General features: G+C 52.9%; 1 protein-coding gene across 2 annotated transcripts; it reads right to left on the bottom strand.

Annotated features, from left to right (window-relative positions):
• LOC105494011 (minichromosome maintenance complex component 5) lies at window positions 1–24,386 on the bottom strand. 2 transcript variants are annotated; one of them, XM_071080494.1, is made up of 17 exons: window positions 24,248–24,386; window positions 23,857–24,031; window positions 20,193–20,319; window positions 19,984–20,112; window positions 17,496–17,668; window positions 15,694–15,849; window positions 13,655–13,821; window positions 11,911–12,082; window positions 10,745–10,856; window positions 8,783–8,926; window positions 8,351–8,416; window positions 7,891–8,067; window positions 6,861–6,973; window positions 4,761–4,889; window positions 3,333–3,475; window positions 1,167–1,294; window positions 1–351 (listed from the first exon to the last, which is right to left on the bottom strand). In XM_071080494.1, exons 2-17 carry the CDS (start codon window positions 24,021–24,023, stop codon window positions 250–252), a joined length of 2,205 nt encoding a protein of 734 aa, XP_070936595.1. In that variant the 5' UTR covers window positions 24,024–24,031; window positions 24,248–24,386; the 3' UTR covers window positions 1–249. The 2 variants fall into 2 exon arrangements, with proteins under 2 accessions (XP_070936595.1, XP_070936596.1); XM_071080495.1 differs by having other exon boundaries at window positions 24,243–24,343.

The following is a 24,386-nucleotide window of genomic DNA, read 5'->3' as shown; positions in this document are numbered from 1 at the left end:
TACCCGAACACATCGTGGCTTTATTATTAACAGATGCCAAAAGCACACTTGCCAGAACTGCGCTAGAGGCGGTCGCCCAGAGGCAGCAGGACACTACAGCTCCTTCCTCTGGGGCAGAAAGGAGGGTGCCTGGGAAGTTCGAGGACTGCAGTGGGGAGGTAGAGGTCCCGGCAACATTCTCAATGGCAGGCAGCGGCAGGAGGGGCGAAAGGCGTGGGCGAGTCCATGAGTCCAGGGAGGCGGCGCGACTCACTTGAGGCGGTAGAGAACCTTGCGCTGCATGCGATGCTGGATCTCGCCGCGCCGCAGCATGAGCTGCAGCACCTTGTGGATGGCGTGCTCCGGGTATTTCTGTGGGAGCACATGGCTGGTTGAAGGCGCGTGCTGCCCGAGGGGACCCCATCAGAGTCCAGACATCCCCAGGCTCACTGGGAACTTTGTACTCAGGCTCCTTTGAACTAAAGGGCCCACACTTCCTGAGTGCCTACTGTACACCAGACACTGAGGCACACAGACGCTAAGCTACTTGCTCAAGGTCACAGCAATTAAGTGGTAGAGCTGCGACTTAAGTCCATCTGACTCTAGAACTGAAGCTCTAAACCCTTCTCTAAGCCTCAGTCTGCTCACCTGTAGAAAAGCCCGGTACCACCCATTACACATAACTGCCCTGAATCAAAATGAGATGATGTCAAGGAGCAGAGACCGGAAACTAGGATTGCTCCTGAGATTTTAAAGGTGACAGGTTCTCCAGAGCATCTGGAAAATCCCATCTTCTCTCTATGGGGCCAACAGCACCCTCCTCAGTGGGCTAGAAAGCTCACCCTCATGGCTCTGCCCCTTCCCGCTCCATGAAACGCCCGCCAACGGGGAAAGAACAGACAGGAAGGGCTGTGAGGAACTTGTATGGGGTTTCACCAGAATCCAACCACCTCTCCTCTCCTCTCCCCTCCCCTTCGTGGGATAGAAAAAATACCCCCACTCCTGCTGCTGATGATGTTCCTAGGGAAGGAATGATGGCTAGAAGAGGTCTGAGAAAGGGACAGTTGTCCACCCTACCCCCACTCAGGGCCTGTCTGCTGAGTAAGACACCAGTGCTGAGTGGGTGGGAACCAGCAGAAGCCCGGCACCCCGTGCGGACTCACACCCCCACTCTAAGGCAGGCTCACCTGCTTGGTGAAGTCCTTGATGATGCTGTGCTCAGACACCTGGGAGCCAATGGCAAAGCGGCGCTTGAGCTGCTTCTCGATGCGGCTCAGCATCTCCTGGTCCTCCTGGCTGGTGAAGCCCTCCACGCCTGCGGGTGTTGAGAAGTGAGGCAGCCGGGGTCAGAGGGACTGGGACAGTGGGGGTTCTTGGAGAGAGACAGCTTCTAGCCCAAGAAGAATAGCCTGAGCCAGGCCTTGAAGAATAAATCAGAAAAGGGCACCAAGTGTGCCAGGGTGGTGCAGGCCTGACTGAGTAGACAGGACACGGCACACATGTGGGGACACTCCAGCCAAGCGCAAAGGCACAGAGGCAGGAACACACCTGTCTCATTCAAAAAACAGCCCAGTGGCCGGGAGCGGTGGCTCACGCCCGTAATCCCAGCACTTTGGGAGGCAGAGGCGGGTGGATCACGAGGTCAGGAGATCAAGACCATCCTGGCTAACACGGTGAAACCCTATCTCTACTAAAAACACAAATACAAAAAATTAGCCGGGCGCGGTTGTGGGCGCCTGTAGTCCCAGCTACTCGGGAGACTGAGGCAGGAGAATGGCGGGAACCCAGGAGGCGGAGCTTGTAGTGAGCAGAGATGCGCCACTGCACTCCAGCCTGGGCGACAGAGCGGGACTCCGTCTCAAAAAAAAAAAAGCAGACCAGGGCCCAGTGCAGCAGACATGGCCAGAGTGTCACTAGGGACCAAGTCTTGTGGGCCCTTGGAGGTCACAACAGGACTCCTTTTGTTGCTGGAGCAGGTTAGAGAGAGAGTTGGAAGGGGCCCATCAGTGACCCAGGAGGGAAGCCAGGCTGCCCTGGACACATCTACGAGGTGCTCTGAGGAGCCCTCGGCAACCAGGAGGCTTGTGACTTTCAATTACTGCTGCAGAGGCCTTGGGGTTTCAGCTAAGGAGATGGTGGGCTCATGGTCAAGAGGCCACTGAGAGAGGAGTCTGTGAGGTAAACTCCTACACAGCCCGCAAGACCCAACTCAAATTATCACCACTCCATATCACCCCTGCGCTCTGTGCCTGCAGCATCCCAGAGGCCTCCATTAGCAAATGTCTCATGTGACAGGAAGTGTCTCCAGGGCAGAGGCTGAGTCTTCACCAAGGGGGACAGGAGGAACAGGCCCCGCCCACCCCATTCTTCACCCAGTGCCTCCCCACTCAAATGCACCAAACCTGCTCCCTCCTGGGGAAACTGACACTTAGCGCTGCCTCCACCTGAGCAGCTCTTCCCACAAGGAGCCACCCTGTCCACTTCATGCAGCTCCCTGCCTGGCATCACCTCCTTGCAGAGGCCATGCCCACTCACTCTGTGGGAAAGGAAAGAGCACGCCCTCCTTTTCCAACACACCTGGACCTGCCATCATCTCCCTCACTGCCCTTTTCACTACCTACACTGGCATTGGTTTCCCTACTGTCTATTTCTCCCCAGCTAGAATGAGAATGAGAGCCCAGGAGGGCGGGGACCTTGTGATTGACTGCTCTTATACTCCCAGCACCTAGAACAGTGCCTGGCAAACAGTAACGCTAACGAAGTATCTGCTGGGTGAAGAACAGATTTTCCCCAGCGTGGCCTGGCTCATCATCGGTGCCTGGGGCAGTCTGTTGAAAGGTTGACCTCAACCAGACAGTATGGCTTATGGCGTGGGAAGCGCTGGCCTAAGGGGTCAGGAGATTTGCATTCCAGTCAAGCGACTGTGATCTTGGGCACCAGGTAAAGGCCCCTTCAAGTGTCACCTGTCTCATTTCTAACATGGGAAGGACTGACTGTTCACCTGACTTCCAGGAGGCAGCTGTAAGGAAAAATGCAAAAAATAGCTCTGGAAGCACTGAAAATGCCGATGAGCCCAAGAAGCAGAGTGTCAACTGTTGTTCTTAGCCAGTGAGAAGGGTAATTATCATCAACGACCTGGGTCGAGGATTGTGTTCAAGGATCTGGAGAGAAGCTGCTTCTTCCCATCTTGGAGGAAACAGCAGTGGGGAGAAAGGAGAGGGGTCTTATTGCAAAAAGAAACTCAGAGAAGCAAGACACACACTGCAGGCCCCCAGCATGCCAGAGCCCTGCCCACAGAGCTCTGAGCCAGGGAACCCAGAGCAACCGAGACCATGTCCCCTGCATCTGCTCACCTGACAGGGTACCAGACAAGGCAGCATCCAACGTGGACACTTGGAAGAGCCGCAGGGCCTCCTCCACATCTGCCTCTGTGGCGAAGGGCTGCAGCTTCATCTTGCTGAGCGATTCCGCGATGCGCACAATGGCCTCCAGCTGCCTGTGGGGGCAACAGCGCGCTCAGGGTAGCCTCGGTCTGCTATTCCCTTCCTCCCCAGCCACCCTGTTACCAGGGAGGTGCTTGCCCAAAGTGTTAAGACTGTGGTGGAGACTGGTAGGTGTCCCTATAATCCATCTCCCTTTTGATCTTAGTCATAGCACTGCAATTATTTTTTGAGACAGGGTCTCGCTCTGTTGTCCAGGCTGGAGTGCAGTGGCATGATCATAGCTCACTGCAGCCTCGAACTCCTGGGATCCAGTGATCCTTCTGCCTCAGCCACCTGAGTAGCTGGGTCTACAGGCACACACCACAATGCCTGGCTAATTTTTTATTTGTTGTAGAAACAGGAGTCTTGCTATGTTGCCCGGGCTGGTCTCAAACTCCTGGCCTCAAGCAATCCTCCTGCCTCAGCCTCCCAAAGTGCTAGGATCACAATGTAGGCCACTGCAACTAGCTTGGAAACCCAGTTTTTAGACTGGCACACAGCAATCCACTAAGACACATCCAGACATCTTTTGTACCAGGTTGTATTTGTGACCATACTATGGCCAATAAGTTGTAAGCCCAAGCATTGTGTGGGAATTCATGAAGTGCCCTTAAAAAGGGAACCTCTCTTTCCTTCCTCTCCTGCTGCCTGGAAGTGATGGCTGAAGTTCCAGCAGCCAACTTGGACTAAGAGTAAGGGGGAACTTGAGAAGTCCTCACACCAGTCCCATACCATCTTCCTCCAGACAGTGCTACAGAAGAGAGAAATCAACTTCCTATTTCTTTAAGCTACTTTATTTGGATTTACCATTACTTATAGCCAAATCCATTTCCAACCAGTCAGTGCTGGAGACAGGATTCAAACCAGGTAAATCCCAACTCTTACCCACTGTACTGTCTACTAAGTCACAAGAATGAACAGAGTTAGGAGCTAAAAACACTGAGGGTCAGAGAAGCAATGAAATTTCCCTATAGTCACACAGTGGGCTAGAGGCTGTGACCCAAGACTCCTGACTCCTAGGCCTGGGTCCATCCCTCCCTTCAGGCTTCCTGCAATGGGAGAAAAGCCAGGCCAAATTCAGACAAGAGGGGTCCTGGTTTGCCCAGCCTTAAATCAAGGAAAACAGATCAATGAGATCAAGGAGGCCATAGCTTATGCTCCAAAGGGACTCTTCCCGCCCAGAGCTACTGTGGGCCTGTGCCAAGTGAAAAACCTGGACACTGCCCCTGGTTGCCAGGCACACCCTGCTGTGTAAAGCAAGCCCCACCTGCCCCGGCCCCGCCCTGCCCGCCTGCTCACCGCACAGTGATGGGGATGCTGGAGCGGCGGTCACTGTCCCTCTCATGCTGACGGGCCCCGCTGCGCATGATGATGTAGCGGTTCTTCAGTTTCTCTGCAGCTTCTGCTGAGAGCCGGGGGCCACACTTCCTGCAGGACGGGAGGGAGAGGCTGCTGTGAGGCCAGCAGGGACTCTTAGGGCACCTACCCTTTCCCCCAGCCCTCTGCCGGCTTCCAGACATGCACCTTCCCACCACACCACAGCTGCCCACTCACATGGGCTGGGAGACAACAATCGGAAGAGATTTAAGTGAAATCTGGCTATGGGCAGCTGCCACAAAGATCAACACTGGGGAGAAATATGGGTGCCTCTCTTAGAAAACAGGTGAAGAAAAGCCAGGCACGTGTGCAGGGTGAAAACCACCTCTTCCCCGTTGTTAGACGTTGTGTGGTGTCTTGCCACAAGGTCCCCCATACATGTAATTAACAACGGCACAATCACAGTGGCATGGAGGCCCACTAGGTGGTGGGCTTTGCAGCAGTCTCAAACTCCTCCACCCAACACATCTGAAGACACGACAAGCTGATGACACCCACAGGAGGCTTGGCAGTGACTGTAGTCTAGGGGCTGGGAGCACCTCGGACTTTCCTGGGAGGGTAGGTGTGGGGAAGTCTGATCAGCATCTACCCTACCCCATCCCCTCCCCTCTAGCCCCCAGGTCAAATGACAATCACTGATATACCGAAAGCCTTAGCTCAACCATCCTAAGGACATGGAGACTGAGGCCCAGAGGGAGGGAGGGAACTCCCCAAGGCTACCTGGGGACTTAGTGCAGAGGGAAGATTAGCATCCAGGGCTCCCTGACTCATAGCTGTGGGCACATGCCTCTCAAGACTGGGCCATACAGAGCTCAGACTTGGATGAAGACCCAGGGACTATCCACTCACTGTGTCAGAGGTGCTGAATCAGGGATCTACCAGGCCCCCACTGGCAGTGCACTCAAAGAGCCCTCGACCCCTGGGTTTTAGCTTCTTCAAAAGATCACCAAAGCACTGTACGCCAAGAATCTAAGCACTGTGGTCAAGAGCACAGCCTCTGGAGGCAAGCAGCTGGGTTCACATCCTGGCTCCACTACCTCTGGCATGTGACCTTGGACAAGTTACTTAACTTCCTTTGCCTCAGCTTCCCCATCCACAAAGGGAAGGGAATAATAGCACACCTAACCAGGTAGGTTTTGGGGGAGGATTATAATTTATTCATATAGAAAGTACTGAATAATAGTTCAGAATGCCTGGCACAGAGAAAATAGTGTGTGAGAGTGTGTGTGTGTGTGTGTACACATATATATATATTTTTTTGAGACAGAATCTCACTCTGTTGCCCAGGCTGAAATGCAATGGCATGACCTCAGCTCACTGCAACCTCTGCCTCCTGGGTTCAAGCAATTCTCTTGCCTCAGTCTCCCGAGTAGTTAGGACTATAGGTGTATACCACCACACCCGGCTAATTTTTGTATTTTTGGTAGACACGGAGTTTCGCCATGTTGGCCAGGCTGGTCTCACACTCCTGACTTCAAGTGATCCACCTGCCTTGGCCTCCCAAAGTGCTGGGAGTACAGCATGAGTCACTGCAACTGGCCAGTGCTATGTATATAATTATTATTATTGAAAATGTGAGAACAATCAAGTTGTAGCCGCCACTCACTGAGTATTTACCCAGGGCAGGACTACGCCAAGCACTTATTAGCAAACATCGGTCTGGGGAAATCAAGGCTCAGAGAGGCCAACCAACTTGCCCAAAGTCACACAGTGAAGGCGGGTATGATCCAGAGCCCATGTCTACCATGTCTACACTTCACTGCCTCCCTGCATGTCAGACTCGAGGAGGTCTTCAAGACCATCTAATCCCACCTGCTTGGTGTGGAGATGGAAAAACTGAAGCCAAGAGCCAGTGAGCTGTGCAAGGTGAGAAGGGAGCAGAGCAGATTCAGTAGAGCTGAGGACCTCAGAACAGCAACATCTGGGCTGTTCTTCATGAGGAGGAGCAGGACAGGGGAATGGGTTCTCCCACCCAGGGAAGCTGGACAACCTCACCCCCGTGGGCCTGCGTCCAGGACTCACGCTCGGCAGTAGGCAATAAACTTCTTCAGCTTGGCCAGGTCGATCTCGCCCTCCACGGCCTGTGTCTGTGTCAGTGCGCTCACGTGCAGAGTGATGACATGCTTGGCCAGCATCTGGGGAGCAGAGGGGATACTGAGCCATCCCACAGGCCCTCCCAAGCCTGAGTCCCAACACTGAGGTGGAAAAGCCAGAAAGAGCTGATGGGGCCCTGGCATCAAGGAGCCAGAAAGGGTGCTGAGAGCTCAGGCGTGCTCAGCCTGTTTGCTCAGCACCAGGCCCTTGTTCTGATGGGCGCATCTGGATTCTCCTTTAGAGAGAAGTTAATACTCCTTGCTTCTCTGTCCTGGTCCATAAAGGGGTGGGTACAGCTTGTCCACCCCAACCTGGGGCATGTATCTGCTTCAAGGATGGATAATCTACCCAAACCAGTGGGAGTCTACCCTGGGACTTTTGCTAGAAGTACTGGAAAAGAGGGGGCCTCCTCTTTCCTGGGGGCTGTTAAGTTACAAGCTAATAGGACAAAATCTTATTTTGTCTTTGCCACCACAAGAGGAACAGCTGCCCAAGTACAAAGATTCCACCAAGGGAAGCAGAGGAGAAAGGCAGAGATAGTTGTTTGAAAATCCAGATCTACCTGGGCCTTAAGCCGCTGGACTTCTCAATTCTATAAACCACTATGTCCTTTTCTTTGAAAAATTTACTAACCAGAACTGAGGTTCTATTACTCATAACCCAATGTCAACTCCTCTGTTTCACATATAAGGGACTGAGGCCCAGGGAGAAACTGATTTAGCCCGAATCACACAGCTTACCACTCACAACAGAGGCAGAGCCAGGCCTCAGGACTCCAGACCCCTACTTCAATCCTCTGCAGTCCACAACAACCGCCCTCTCACGTGCTCCCCAATTTCACAGCCTGACAGTCAGGACTTCACCAGCCAAGGCCCTTGTTCTCCATTCTCCTTCCCACACAATCACAAGCCTGCTTGGAGGCAGGCCCCATGGCCACCAGCCCTGCCCCTGGACGTACCACATCCCTCTCCTCATTGTGCTCATCCTTGACAATGAAGATCATATCGAAACGCGACAAGATGGTGGGCATGAAGTCAATGTTGTCCTCCCCCTTCGTCTCATCCCAGCGTCCGAACACTGAGTTGGCAGCAGCCAGGACAGAGCAGCGTGAGTTCAGGGTGGTGGTGATCCCGGCCTAAGAGGCAACAGACGATGAGAAGTGGGAGGAGATGGCAAAGATGCCTTCTTACATACACGCTTACACACACACACACACACACACATGCTTATACACACACACACACACTTACACACACACACACGCACACACACACACACACACGATTCCAGACACACACACACACACACACACACACACACACGATTCCAGGCCTGGGCAAAGAGAACTTGGTCCCAGCCAATCAGGGCAGCCTGAGGACAGCTGGGCCAGGCTGGGCTCTCCATGGAGGGCCACTCACCTTGGCGATAGAGATGGTCTGCTGCTCCATGGCTTCATGGATTGCCACACGGTCATCTTCTCGCATCTAAGTGGAAGAGAGAAATGTCATCAGACCTACTGAAGTGAGGGAGCAGGGAGCAGTGGCAGCAGGAAAACTAATGGCAGGCCCTACTCCTGAATACCAGCTCCATGCAAGGCCAATGGCAGCAACCAGGTCACCTCTAATCACAGGAACAACTGTGTGGGCTTGCCTTTCTTCTCCCCACTCTTCAGATAAGGGAATTGAGGCTTGGAGAGGTTAAGCAACTTCCCACAGTTACCCTAGAGTGACAGGCCCAGAGATTGAAAACATGTCTCTCAAGTCAGAGGTGATTTCTGCTGGCTGAGCACAGGAGGTCACATACCCTGGTGCCACCCACCATTTGGCTACTACCCATCTCATTAGACTCACCTTGTCAAACTCATCAATACAGACGACCCCACCATCAGCCAGGACCATGGCTCCACCCTCCATGATGAAATTCCGAGACGAAGGGTCCCTCATCACTGAGGCTGTCAGTCCAGCTGCACTGCTGCCTTTCCCAGACGTGTATACCTGGGGCAGTGGGGAGGTGTCAGGGCCCAATAACAGCTCCATGCTTTGACCCCAGTAAGTCAAAAAGACCCACTGAGGTGGTTATTTGCCCAAGGTCACACATCAAACTGGCTGCAGAGTATAGAATAGGACTCAAGGCTCCAACTCAGTGCGTCTCCCTCTGGAAGGGGAGGCTGCCCTGGGCCTTGGTGTGCCCAGATGTTCTCCCCGCTGAGGGCATCACATCCATGGTTCACCTGAGCCTCACCATAGCCCTGTGACACAGTCTTGTGGGGCCCGGCTCACAGATGAGCAAACTGAGGCCCAGAGAAGAGGAGTTAGCCTCAGGGCTAGGATGAGGACTCCTGACTCCCAGGAAAAGGCTGCCCCCATCGTGAGTCCCTTGTCGTCTCTATATAGACCTACATGCCACATACTGTCAGAGCCCCTGAAATTGGGAAAGTCCTAACTGAGTTGTCCTTAAGTGCAAAATACTCACGATTTAAGACTCAGAGCTCTTAAGAATGTAAAGTATCTCAATAATCTACATATCAAACATGTTGAAATGAGATATTAGATGTAGCGAGTTAAACAGAGTAACTTCACCTGTTTTCCCTTTCCTCTTTCCCCTTCTTCCTTTTAAATTCAAAAGGGGTCTTGCTACGTTGCCCAAGCTAGTCTCAAACTCCTGGGCTCAAGTGATCCTCCCACCTCAGCCTCCCAAGTAGCTGGAACTGCAGGCATGCACACCACTGCACCCAGCTACTTTTTCATGTGGCTACTAGACAATTTGAGAAGACATACATGGGCCGCATTTGCAGTTCACGTATTTCTACTGGACAGTGCCAGTGTGGCCAATCTGGCACTCCTCCTATCTATCCAAAGATCACCATCTTGTCCTATACAACCCCGCCACTCAGATCATGACAGTCAGACCCTCTCTGGCTCTGATCCCCACAGTCCCATTCAACAGTACAGCCGAGGACCCAGCTCATCAGACACGGGTTCAATCACATCCTGCGCTAGTGCCACCAGCAGTGAGACCTGGGGCAAGACACTTAACCATTCTGCCCCTGAGTTTTCTCACCCATAAGACAGGGGTAATAGTACCTACCGCAGTTGACATGAAGACTAAGTAAATATATGCAAGGTATTTCAAGCAGTGCCTGGCCCTTCATTTTAGCTATTATTATTATTATTATATTTTTGAAACATGGTCTCACTCTATCACCCAGGTTGGAGTGCAATGGCACAATCTTGGCTCACTGCAACCTCCCCATCCTGGACTTAAGTGATCCTCCCACCTCAGCCTCCCAAGCAGCTGGGACCACAGGTGCATACCATGCCTGGCTAGTTATTTTGTATTTTTAGAAGAAACGGAGTTTCACTATGTTGTCCAGGCTGGTCTCAAACTCCTGAGCTCAAGCAATCTGCCCACCTTAGCCTCCCAAAGTGCTGGGATTACAGGCATGAACCACCATGCCCAGCCAGATTTTAGCTATTACTGGTAACAATATCATTATTTAGCAAATGGATGAACTGGCGCTCAGGGAGACTGGGTGACTTACTCAAAGCCCACAGCCAATCACTGGCCAGGGTGAGACCCAAACCCCATCCTGACTCTCAGTCCAGTGTACTCACCCCCTGCCCCAAACCTACATACACCTGTTGGCTCCTTTCTTCCTCCCATCTCCTCGGCCATCCTGACCACAGCCAAGAGAAATGAGGAAGAGATTCTGGGTAAGCAGTCGACCATAGGTGTCCTGGGGGCCCAGAGGCCCTGCCCTGCAGCCTTCCTCCCTGCAAACCAAGGTGGAGAAGGTATCCCAGACCACTCACCCCAATGGGAGAACACTTCTCCACAAACTTCAGAAGCTGGGACTTGGCTGTCCCAGGGTCCCCTAGCATCAGCAGGTTGATGTCTCCTCGGCGAGTAAGTCCATCAGGGAGCCTGGGGGAGGAAGGGTAGATGGATAAGGTGAGAATCCATGAGGGCATTGCATGTCACATGCAGTCACCAGACTGGTGGGCTGGCAGTGTCACCCCAACTATCATGGGCCTCAGAGTTGGCAGCAAGGTAGGGGCTGTGGCCTGAGACCCATGTTCCTACCCAGCTCTGTAGCTCTCAAACCATGCTAGGTCTTGCCTAGCAATAAGGACAGAGCTTGCCTCCCAGAAGAGGAGGGTTAAAGGAAATGGCTCTTATGGCTGTGCTCCGACACACCCAGCATCTGAGTAACGTTCCTCCCAGCTGGAAAGAAAAGGACAGGGAGCTGCCTGTGGGTTGTGCATGGTGTGGCAGAACAAGCACCATGACAGCAGGCTCCTGGTTCCCCTGCATGTGCTGAGAAGCAAGTCCCTTTAGCTCTCTATGCCTCAGTTCCCTCATCCACAAAATGGGCACGACAGCTGCATTCTCAACAGGTTACTGTGACGACTGACTGGGCTTCAGACACATAAAGCACGTAGAAGAATGCCTGTGCATAGGAAGAATACAGTAAATGGCAGCTGCTAATACTATCCCTGCTACTGTCCATAACTCTGATTTTATAGTTTCCAAAGGATACATAATGTTCTTTAAGAGTCAGGTTTCTCACCTGTTCCATTCATTGGAAACCTGGGTTCAAAAAAAAGTGATTCTCACTCCAGGTACCTGCATGACCCCAAGCTCAGTGCTGAGATTTAAGTCCTGGTACCTGCATGACCCCAAGCTCAGTGCTGAGATTTAAGACCTGGTACCTGCATGACCCCAAGCTCAGTGCTCTCCCACTACATTTGCCAGGTCACCAGTCCTCCCCCTGGCCAGGGTCAGGGCATCGCAGAGACAGGTGCGCAGATCAACCACTAGCCAGCTGATGGCAAGCTTGGGGGCTGGCAAAGGTGCCTGGCAGACTGAGGGGCCCAGGAAACACAAGAGTGTCCAGTCCTGATTTTCCAGTAATTATCCTACCACGAGCCCCGTCACCAGCTGCCTCCCCAAACCCAAGGAAACTCAAGCCCCCTACCTCTTTCGGGAGCCCCCAAAGAGCAGGCAGGCAATGGCCTTCTTCATGTCCGTGCCCCCAAAGATGGAGGGGGCGATGCTCTTGGAGATGACCTCATAGACATTGGGGAGGGCGGCCAGGCGACGGAACTCCTCCTCCTCCTGCGGGCTCACGGCCCCAGCAAAGCTGCGGCCTGGGTAGGCAAAGCAGGCACTTGAGTGAGTACAAGGGAGCTTCCAGCCCACTGCCCATCCTGGCACCAGCTCAGGGACCTCCCAGAGGGCAGAGCCCTTAGGGCCAGGACAGCACAACCTGTCTGAGTAAATAGAGATCCCAGCTCTCAAGCCCTCAAGAGTGGGCCTGGTGTGTTCCGGGGTCCAAAAGGTGAGGGCAGGTGGGCAGGGGGGTTCTGAGGAAACAGAGGGCCAGATGGCATAGGACCTTGGAAACCACTGGAAAGTCTCCCCTTTCAGCTGAGGAGTGATCTAGTGTCTTGGTCATGGCAGCATCGCTCACTGGCTGCTGCAGAACACAGCAGGTAGGGGCAAGGTGGAGATGGACACTAGGGAGGATTAACGGTGATCCAGGAAGGGCTGACAAAGGCTCAGAGCAGGTGGCGAAGTGGTCAGATCCTGGACATGTTTTAAAGGTGGAGCCGGCCAGAGTTCCTGAGTGATTAGATGTGGGGCATGAGAGAAAAGAGCACCAAGGATGACTTGGGGGTTTTTGTCTGAGCAACTGAAAGGGTGGAGATGGGAAGACTGAGGGGAGCCAGTCTGAGGGTGGGGAAAGGGGAGCTTAGCTTCAGCCATGGAAAATTCAAGATGCCTTTCAGATATCTAAGTGAACATGTCAAGTCAGCAGTTGGTTATTAGTCTGGAACATGGGGAGAAGCCCAGGCTAGAAACGGAAATGTGAGAGCTACTTGCCTGTCAGTGGTTTTAAAGCTGTAATAATCTAGGCAGTTTGTGTAAATGTGGGGTGGGCCATGGACTGAGCCCTGGGGAAGCCACTCCCCCAAATCAACTCACTGCAGCCAGGGGGCTGCAACAAACCTGAAAACCCTCAAAGTGGCCCCTGCTGCCCTCAGGTATAAGCAGGAGGTCCCTATCTGGGCACTCAAGGCTTCTTACACCGCCTGGTCCCTCATCCCCTGGACTCCCACTCGGCCCTCCAGCCACTCAGTACCTTGCCCAGGCTGGGGTCTTCACCTGCTCCTGCCATCCCCTCCGGCCTGGAAGTTCTTCCACACCCACCACTCTTCAAAGCCCAGCTCAGATTAACCTCCTTCCAGAAAACTTTCCCCAAGGCCCAGCCCCCACCTCCTCCTACTCCTTTAGCACCTCCTTGGAACTGCATGATCCACATCTGCTGCCCCTTTACCCACATGTCCCCAGGGGTCTCACTGTTTTCTTATTTCTCCAACTAGATGCTAAGTGCCTACCCTCCTGGAACCCTACATTTCACTTCTCTTGCATCTCCTGTCACAGAAGTGAAGACGGGGCATTCAGTAATTCCCCAGTGATTTGACCTCAGTCCTTTTGCCTTAATCCTGCAAGTAGGCAAACACCTTCAGCCCAGGAGCCACAGGAAGGACCAACATGTGCAAGTTCTGGGGATCACTCAATATAAAAATGAACATTCTAATGATATGAGCAACACAAGGATATCCTGGGCTACCTCATGAAGTAACGGGCTGCCTGTTACCAGATATGCAAGCACAGCCTTTTGGCGGGGCTAAGCCAGGACCCCAAAGCCAACTCACCAGAGCCATCCGTATCCACCTGGATGCCCAGGACACGGATGTAGGAGCTTCGGATGCCCACACCCACCCTGTCACGGCCCCTGCTGGAGGTCAGGCCAAACTTCTTGATGGAGTAGATGCCCATGATGGTAACCCTGTTCCCAGGGACGACCTTGTCACACAGGTACCTGAGAGGAAGGGAGAGGAGAAAGGAGAAACGGTGAGATTCTGACTTGGACAGCAAGTCTCTGACTCCACCCATCCCCGGGACGCTCAGGGTCCACCTCAGCATTTACGCCACAGGCAAACGCTGAGCTGGCTCCATCCCCACGGAGCCCAGAGAATGGCCTCTCTCCCCTCATCACTCCCCAGCCCAAGCTCAGCTGCTTGGAGGATGGTGTTGCCGACGGTGACAGTCAAACAGAAAGGCAGGTGGTGGCCTGACTCTCGCTGAACTCGCTAACTCATTTGTACGCTGGTTTAGAAGGAGGCTTAGTGCCAGCCCACAGCGCCCTCCAAAAGCCCCATCTCCACATGTCTGCTGTCAGCTAGCTGTGTGGCGCCCTTCAGCCTCTCAGGGCAAGCCTTCCTCTTCATGCCCTCCAGCCTCCTTGAGGAGCCACTTGCCCTTTCTGCCTCTTCATGGCTCTGTGAACTCATTTTGCCTCTGGGTTTTCATTTCCTCTTTCAAAAATGAGATGTTGAAACAGAGAAGTCTCCAAGTCCCCTAGTCAGAGCCAGTGTGGTGTGGAGGGACACTTAGTAGCTGTGTGACCTCAAAGAAGTCATTGTACCTCTCTGAGCCTAGGGGGGTGATAAAGTGACCTGCCTCTGATGTTGTAGAGTCAGGTGAGGCAGCAGACATAGAAGTGTTTTATATCATCAGGCGTCACAGCTCCAGAAAAGACCATCACCGTCATTTCATGAGCCTCAACTCCCCTCTTCCCATACCCACTTCGTAAGTTTTCAGGATTCGTGAACTGCTTGGAAAATCACACATCCTGAGGACGTAATCTGCACGAAGGAATTGTGCTTACTTGACATGCATTTTCAAGCAGCCCTCTGAGAGATTAAGGACTGTCCTTATCCCCATTTTACTGATGAGGCAACTGCAGCTTGACAAAGTCACATAATGCCCAAGAGAGCAAGAGCCTGACTCCTACACACTCTGTTGCCACTAATGAAGTTAATGGAAGCTATGGCTCCGCTCTCCTCAGAACATCTGCCTGCAATTTCAGGATATGCAAGCCCAGGTTAGAGCCCTAATCAAAGATCTCAAAACCTTCCACCCAGCTTACTATGGGGGCCCAGGCTCAGCATCCTCTCCCCCTCAGTAGAATCTTTTTTTGTTTCCTTTTTGAGACAGAGTCTCACTCTGTCGCCCAGGCTAGAGTGGAGCAGTGTAATCACAGCTCATACAACCTCAACCTCCTGGGCTCAAGTGATTCTCCCACCTCAGCCTCCCAAGTAGCTGGGATTATAGGTGCCTGCCCCGATACCCAACTAATAACATTTTTTTTTCTTTAAGATACAGGGTCTCACTATGTTGCCCAGACTGGTCTTGAACTCCTGGCCTCAAGCAATCCTCAACCTCTCCAAGTGCTGGGATTACAGGCATGAGCCACCATGGCTGTTCGGCAGAATCTTAACAGAAAGCCTGGGGTAGGAGGTGGGGTGTCAGGCTGGGAAGAGGCTTTACCAGCTATTGGTTATCTAGCTGTGAATCCTGGGCCTGTTATCCCAGGAAGAACACAGACTTTGGAAAGCAACAGACATAGGCTGAAATCCTGGCTCTCCTCCACACAGGAAGTCATTTAACCTCTCCAAGTTACATTTCCTCATCTGCAAAATGGGGTTGACATGCCCCTGCAGATTATGGAAAGACGAGATGAGAGGAACTTATGGAAGCATTAGGCACAGAGCACGTGCTCTGCAACTGGCCACCTTCTTCCACCCCACTCACCCTGCTCCAGATGACCCACTCCCAACACTCGGGTTAGGGCCACGGCTGGGACATCCACCCTCGTAGATGCCCACCTCCTAGCCCCTGTCTGCCTCACCTGTCGCAGTAGAGCTGCATGTGTCTGGGCATCTCCCCGTGGGGGACTGCATCAGGCAGCTCCTGCAGCTTCAGGGTCTGGAAGTCCACGCATTTGCATTTGTCGGGCATGATGAAGTACGGGTCCAGTGGGCACTTGGGGCGCCCAGCCTGATCTCTGTACAGGGGAAGGGAAAAGAGTCACCAGAGCTACCCAGAGAATCCAAAGCAGGGCTCATTCATCCCAGGAGCCAGCCAGATGTTGCCAGCAGCAATCTATGGGGTCTCCAGGATAAGCTGGAGAAAAGCCCTAAAGGAAGGTAATGCTGACGGACCCAGCACTAGACTAAGAGTCCAGGGAACTGCTTGAGGCTGGCTTCTTCCATTAACTTGCTGAGGAGGCAGACAGGTCACACTCGGTCTTCTTGCAGGGTCTTGGTGTCCTCATGGGTGAAGAAGAGCTAGTTCATCAATTCTCTTACTAAAGCCCCACTCAAATCCCAAGATCTTTTCCAGTGAGATTCCAAGCACTTCTAGACCATTCTGAGGGTTTAAGCCTCTATGTATCCCTAGGTAATTATGTCATTATTCAGTAAATATTGTAGCAACATAAAGAAGCAAACATCATAGCAAAACCTACTATGTGTCTGGCACTATTCCAGGTGCAGTGGGCACAGCAGTGAATAATATGTCCCTGCTCCTGTGGAGCCTAAGTTCCTATCAAGGGAGGCTGAAAAGACATACAAGTAAATAACCACATAACAGAGTGACAGCTACATGCTGTGAAGAAAAGTAAAAAAGTAGGCAGGTATGGGAGAGACCAGGTGTGTGTGCACCAAACTGACGACAAAGGGTCGGGCAAGATGCCCCTGATGAGGGGACATGTGAAGAGGAGCCTAAAGAAGTGAGGACCCAGACTATGGCGGCCTGAGGAACAGCACTCCCAGTGGAGGAAACAGCAAGGTCAAAGGCCATGAGACTGGGGATAGTCAGTGTATTCCAGGAACAGGAAGGAGGCAGTGCAGCCGGGCCTGGAGAGAGGAGGGGCAGCGAGGCCTGGGGGAGCCGGGAGCAGACCCTGGGGGGCCATGCAGGACTTGACTAAAAAGTACGTGACTGGACCACCTGCAGTGTCAAGGGACACCTGGCTGCTGGGTAGAAAACAGACTGAGGGGGCAGAAGGTGGATGCAGGGAATCAAGGAGGAGGTGCCGTGCCACTCCAGGTGAGAGATGCCAACAGCATGGATTGAGGCAGCTCTGCCGTCCCGGGAAGCTGAGGAGGCACCAGTGAAGAAGCCAAGAAAGAGCAGCCAGTGAAGAGGGTGGGGCTCCTTCAGACTGGGGTCAGCAAATGTTTTCTAGAAAGGGCCGGAGGGTGTGTATTCCAGGTTCTGCAAGCCAAGAGGCCACACACTCTGCCTTTGTAGTGCGAAGAGCTGTGGGCAATACTTGAATGAACGATCATGCTCCTGGGCCATAGGGTCAGCAGACTAGATCTGGCCTAGTGAGCAAACCATAGTTTGCTTCAGAAGATTCCAAGTAGACTCATTCTCCTGGGCTGCTTTTCCCTCCCAACCCTGGGCTCCCTACAAGGCTGTCTGGGTATCCTGGTGCGACAGAACTCATCAATGTAGAGCGACACTGTTCAGAGTGTCTCAGAGCCGCAGGGCATCAGATCTGTGCCAATCCCAAGGGCACACCCCTGCCCAGTCCATCCCAGTGGGTCTCTAGAAGCAGCTACAGGTAGTGCTTGCTACTTGTTCTCATCCTTTCTGATCTTCACTCAGGTCACCTCCCACAGTCCTTTTTGGCCACACACTCACGTGTTGCACTTCCTGGGCAGGGCATAGCCCTCCAGGCCAGGGCGCATGGCAATGTTGGTGAGGGTGTTGCGGCAGCTGCGGCACTGGATAGAGATGCGGGTGGCCTTGGCACGGACCGCAGATGCCGCGATGATGATGCCGGGGATCTTCACCAGGTGTGACATCATGTCCGACTGTAACAGAGCCATCGGGAGGCTTGTTGGTTAAGGGGAGCCAGGACACACCTGAGATATGCCAGTAAATGTCCTGGGCAGGGGCCTGCAGGAGGTGGGCACAGAGCTGCAGGGAGAGCCACAGCTCTTCTGTTCAGCTCCAAAACTGCTCCCAGAGCACCCACCCAGTACCAGGCTACCTGGACCCGGGGGTTCACATGGCAAAATAGTTTCGGATCAAATTATGTGATGTATGGGACTTGTTTCAAAAGAACTCCAAGGCCACAAATGAAACAAGATTTGGCCTCTATGGATCACCTGAGGTCAGGAGTTCAAGACCAGCCTGGCCAACATAGTGAAACCCCGTCTCTACTAAAAATTAGCTGGGCATGGTGGTGTGTGCCTGTAATTCCAGGCACTTGGGAGGCTGAGGCAGGAGAATTGCTTGAACCCAGGAGGCAGAGGGCGCAGTGAGCCGAGATCGCGCCACTGCGCTCCAGCCTGGCAACAAGAGCAAAAACTCCACCTCAAAAAAAAAAAAAAATTTGGCCTCTAATTGATCATTATCAAGCTGGGTGGTGAGTACAAGAGGATTCGTTATACTGTTCTCTTTATATTCTAATGTTTGAATTATCCATAATAAAAAGTAAAACATAAATTCTCAGCCAATCTGCTCCTCCCTATGGTCAGCCCTCGCCCTTCACAAAGCCCCTGAGCCACTAGTGTACAGGACTGGGACAGTCTCTCTCCACCTTGTCTCCATTCCTCAACGCCCTCCTCGGGCTGAACAAGAGAACCCGACATGAGCAGAAGTTTGGCTGGGGCTCTCAAAGAAACCAGGAAGAGGCTGTGGGAAGTAGAAGCGAGGCTGGGGAGGCGTAATTCATGGCTCCATGCCTGCGTCATTACAGTGAAGTGGCCATCACCACCTCAACCTAGCACCTGGTCAGTCTCAGCATAGTGGATGGCAGGATGCAATGAGGGATCCAGCATCACCCACAAGCATCCTTGCCCGGTATGTGAAATCGAAACACCGTCAGGCCTTTGCATCTAACTTCCAGGTTCCAAAAATCACAGAGGGGGAAGGGGCATGTTTTAACCACCCCAAGGAGGCCTTCAGATAAATCCAAAAGGCAGCACATTCTACCGGATAATGGCCCCCGTTTCTTCAGCAAATCAATAATGTCTTTGTGAAAGAACTTACACCCAGAGTAAAGGACGCTGCTCTGGATTGAAAAGAGACTTAAATAATCCAATACATACAATGCCTGGTCCTGGCTGAGACACACAAGCTGTAAGAGGCATGTGAGGTAATTAGATCAATCTGAACCTAGACCGCATATTCAATGATACTAAGAGATCTTTGATGTTTCTGATGATGGTATTGAGAGTATGTAAGAAAACTTTGTTTTTTTCCAGGATAAAGTGTCACATCTGTAATTTTTTTTTTTTTTTTTTTTTGAGATGGAGTCTCGCTCTGTCGCCCAGCCCAGGCTGGAGTGCAGTGGCGCGATCTCGGCTCACTGCAAGCTCCGCCTCCCAGGTTCACGCCATTCTCCTGCCTCAGCCTCCCGAGTAGCTGGGACTACAGGCGCCCACAACCGCGCCCGGCTAATTTTTTGTATTTTTAGTAGAGACGGGGTTTCACCGTGGTCTCGATCTCCTGACCTTGTGATCCGCCCGCCTCGGCCTCCCAAAGTGCTGGGATTACAGGCGTGAGCCACCGCGCCCGGCCGACATCTGTAATTTATTTTTCATTTTTGGAGACAGGGTCTTGCTCTGTCACCCAGGCTGAAGTGCTGAGAGGCACAATCAGAGCTCACTGTAACCTCAAACTCCTGGGCCCCTTGATCCTCCCACTTCAGCTTCCCAAGTGGCTTGGACTATAGGCATATGCCTCCATACCTAGCTTTGCTGCTTTGTTTTTGTTTTTTGTTTTTTTGTTTTTTTGGAGAGCCAGGGTCTCAAACTCCTGGTATCAAGCAATCTTCCTCCCTCGGCCTCTCATAAGGTTAGAGGCATGAGCCACCGTGCGTCACTTTACTTTAAAATTCTTTAGCAAAAAATAAAAAGGACAAAATAGGAAACAATGCAAAATATTAATTATTAAATCTAGGTGAAGCTATATGGGGTTCATTATACTACTCTCTGCTTTTGGGTGTGTAATTTTTCATAACGAAAAGCAAAAAAAAAAACAAGAAAAGTTCCTTTTGTCTCCAGGAGGAGACAGGTTCAGAAAGGTCAAGTGCCTTGCTCAAGGTCACACAGCTGGCACTCAGGTCTGCCTGCATCCAAAGCCCTCTGTACCACGCAGCAGCCACTGCCCCCCGACCCACCTTCAGGCTACGAATGCTGGAAGGGCTGGCATCCGACTTGAGCATGACCTGGATGTCCTGGAGCACCTCCTCCCCTGAAGGCCGGGGCCGGGTCACCTCATCAGCTACTTCCTTGGCAGCTTCCTCAAGCTGGAGAAAGGGAAGAGCACAGGCTGTTAGTAGCTGGGGCAGAGCAGCCCTGGGGAGCTCAGGGATGGGGTCCCACTCACCAGCTGCAGGTGCTCGGCTGGCTGCTTGTACAAGTAGTCGGCCAGGTCCTCATCAAAGCTGGCCAGATCCTCCATCTCCACCTCAATCCAGTACTCCCCCAGGTTGTAATGCCGCTTGAGTTCATCCCTGGAGTGGGCACACAGCAGGGTGGGGCAGGAAGGGTGCAAAGAAGAGGAAACCAACACTGGTTGAGGTGTGCCTGCACCCCTGAATCTGCCCACACCACAGCCAGCATGACCTCACCATTCCTCTTCCCAAACACACATCTAATTCCAGATCCATTATTTAACCCCGCAGAGGCTACTCACTGCTGGCACAGGCATGCCCTAAAGAAAGCTCCAAGCCGGGCACAGTGGCTCAAGCCTGTAATCCCAACACTTTGGGAGGCCAAGACGGGCGGATCACGAGGTCAGGAGATCGAGACCATCCTGGCTAACACAGTGAAACCCCGTCTCTACTAAAAAAATACAAAAAACTAGCTGGGCGTGGTGGCGGGCGCCTGTAGTCCCAGCTACTCGGGAGGCTGAGGCAGGAGAATGGCGTGAACCCGAGAGGCGGAGCTTGCAGTGAGCTGAGATCCGGCCACTGCACTCTAGCCTGGGCAACAGAGCGAGACTCCGTCTCAAAAAAAAAAAGCTCCATGGAAGGGGTTCACAAGATAGTCAAAGGATGTTTTAACACTCAGGCCAGTGTGCACAAAACAAACCAGTTCTGTCACTGAAGGACTCCGCGGAGCCTTTAACTTATTCTTGGAGACTGACAATGCACACACCTCAAACTTGGGGACCAGCGCAGTGGCTCATGCCTGTAATCCCAACACTTTGGGAGGCTGAGAAGGGTGGATTACTTGAGGCCAGGAACTCAACACCATCCTGGGCAACATGGCAAAACCCAGTCTCTACTAAAAATACAAAGATTTGCCAGGCATGGTAGCGTAAGTCTGTAGTGCCAGCTACTGATGCATGAGAATCGCCTGAACCCGAGGTGGGGGCTGCAGTGACCAGAGGTCTTGCCAGGGCACTCCAGCCTGGGTGACAGACTGAGACTCTGACTCAAAAAAAAGAAAAAGGTACCAGCCTTGCCAACATGGAGAAACCCCATCTCTACTAAAAATACTTTTTAAAAACTAGGTGGGTGTGGTGGTGGAAGCCTGAAATCCCAGCTACTCAAGGGACTTAGGTAGGAGAATCACTTGAACCCGGGAGGCAAAGGTTGCAGTGAGCCAAGATCATGCCACTGCACTCAAGCCTGGGTGACAGAGCAAGACTCTATCTCAAAAAAAAAAAAAAAAAAAAACCCAAAATAATTTAAAAAACTGGAGACACCAAGGCAGCAGAAAACACATCTGCCTTATCAACATCTGGTAAGACTGTTTTTTGTTGTTTTTTTTAAATAGAGACTCGGCCGGGTGCGGTGGCTCAAGCCTGTAATCCCAGCACTTTGGGAGGCCGAGACAGGCGGATCACGAGCTCAGGAGATGAGACCATCCTGGCCAACACGGTGAAACCCCGTCTCTACTAAAAAATACAAAAAAAACTAGCCGGGTGAGGTGGCGGGCGCCTGTAGTCCCAGCTACTCGGGAGGCTGAGGCAGGAGAATGGCGTAAATCCGGGAGGTGGAGCTTGCAGTGAGCCGAGATTGCACCACTGCACTCCAGCCTGGGCGACAGAGCGAGACTCCATCCCAAAAAAAAAAAAAAAAAATAGAGACTGAGTTTCACTATGTTACCTAGCCAGGTTTTGAACTCCTGGGCTCAAATGATCCACTGGCATCGGCCTCCCAAAGCATTGCGATTACAAGCAAGAGCCACTGCGTCCCACCCAGATGCTTAGCAGAGCATCCCATAAGACTCCTGTTGCAAGAACACATTTGGGGACCACTGACCAACGCACAGGCTGCTCCCCAGCCTCGCAGTGTCACAGGCCTGAGCCCCGTCTCCCTTATGTCCAGGAGCCAGTAAAATGGCCAGACTGGCACTGAAAGCCGCTTGCTGCGAGGACACGCCAGACCTCTATACAAGCAATTGCTCCTACCTAGACAGAATGCTTTCTACACCTGCAACTCTGCCCTTAGCTCACCGGTCACCTCAAACTTCAGCCCCGCCCTCCGGAAAACTTCCCTAAGTCCTTTCACTTTCCTCCGTGGAGGAAATGACCACCGTGGAATTCATCTGTTGGTCTTCACAACTCACTCCCCTGACTTACGAGCTTCTCTAGGACAAGAAGCATGTCTTCTTTGTATCGCAGTGCCTGGCACACAGGTGGGCGGTATCAGCTGCTACATGAATAAGTGAAAGCAGGAATGGCTTTGCCCATTTCTGGCCTGGTAAGGCCCAGAGACACTGACACCTGGAAGTCACTCGGCTAATAACGGCCCAATGCTGAGCCTGCAACCGCATGTTCTCTGCATTTTAAAGTCTCAGGGATAGAGGCTGGGCCTGTGAGGATTCTCATGATGTCACAGGTCGTACAATCAACCAGAAGCAGGAGCCAGGTCCAGCTTCAGTGCTGTAGCCCAGCACCCAGAACAGTATCTGGCAGGAAGTAGGGTCTCAATCAATGAAGGTGCAAGACTGGTATAAATAAATGAATGAGCGAAGTGAAGTGAATCCTAACTGCCATCTTCACCTTTTACACCTACAGGGACCTTGAGTTTGTAAAGTCTCAGACGTGACATGGAAGGATGATAGGAAGCAGATGAACAGGAAGAAGATCTGGATAAAGAACCAAACGGGTGGCCGGGCGCGGTGGCTCAAGCCTGTAATCCCAGCACTTTGGGAGGCCGAGACGGGCGGATCACGAGGTCAGGAGATCGAGACCATCCTGGCTAATATAGTGAAACCCCGTCTCTACTAAAAATACAAAAAACTAGCCGGGCAAGGTGGCGGGCGCCTGTAGTCCCAGCTACTCGGGAGGCTGAGGCAGGAGAATGGCGTAAACCCGGGAGGCGGAGCTTGCAGTGAGCTGAGATCCGGCCACTGCACTCCAGCCTGGGCGACAAAGCAAGACTCCGTCTCAAAAAAAAAAAAAAAAAGAACAGAACCAAACGGTCCAAGTGGCACTGGCTGGTTGCTGGTGGCCCACTCAAAGGTGACTCACCCAGAAGTTAACTCCAGGTATAGATAAAATACACAAAGCAGGCCGGGCACGGTAGCTCACGCCTGTAATCCCAGCACTTTGGGAGACCAAGGGGGGGGTGGATCACTTGAGGCCAGGAGTTCGAGACCAGAATGGCCAACATGGCGAAACTCCGTCTCTACTAAAATTACAAAAAATTATCCGGGCGTGGTGGTGGCGGGCGCCTGTAGTCCCAGCTACTCGGGAGGCTGAGACACGAGAACTGCTTGAACCCGGGAAGCAGAGGTTGCAGTGAGCCGGGAGCAGTGAGCCGGGATCGCGCCACTGCACTCCAGCCTGGCGACAAAGCGAGGCTCTGTCTCTAACTAAATAAATAAATGTAAATAAATAAGTAAATAATAAAATAAAATACACAAAGCCTTATACCAAGGGGTGAGGCTGCCGGGATGAGCCCTGTGACCCAGGACCGGCTCTTTCCCCTGTCTGGGCCCATCTGTGCTCGGACTGTCCAGGACTCTAGCAGGCTGGTGGAGGCGTGTGTGCGGCCACACTGCAACTGCGAGCCCCGGCCCCGCAGAAGCCGCACCTGTATTTGAAGGTGAAGCCCGTGCGGTCGGTGCCCACTCGGTACTGCCGCAGGAACTCCTTGAAGCGCCTCTGCAGCTGCGATTTGCGGGCCTGCCCCTCGTCTGCCGCGGCGTCGCCCCCGAAGCTGTCGCTGTAGAAAATGCCAGGATCGTCGAATCCCGACATCACTGCGCCTGGCGTGGGAACAAACGGCCAGAACAAGCTGGGGGCAACGCCTGGCACCTCCTCCCCTCCGACGCCTGGGTCCCTGCCGGGAGTCCGGAGCCGAGGGGACCCGGGCTGCGCTCCCGGACTCCAACCCCAGTTCCCGAGAAACCCCTGTCCCACTCCAACTACGCCCGGAAACCCTGATGCCTGCTGGCCCCCAGTCCCAGTCCCACTGACCTCACCTTTGGTTTTCCGCACTTTACAAACCAGGGGAGACGAGAACCTCCACGCTCAGCCGCCGAGTTTCGCGGGAAAAACTAGAGGCGGCGTTCGGAAGCCACAGCCGCTGCGCTCCCATTGGTTCGCCGGAGACCCGCGGCC

The sequence above is a fragment of the Macaca nemestrina genome, chromosome 15 (genome assembly GCF_043159975.1).
Source record: "Macaca nemestrina isolate mMacNem1 chromosome 15, mMacNem.hap1, whole genome shotgun sequence".
NCBI lineage: Eukaryota > Metazoa > Chordata > Mammalia > Primates > Cercopithecidae > Macaca > Macaca nemestrina.
This window is presented reverse-complemented; position numbering and strand designations above follow the sequence as displayed.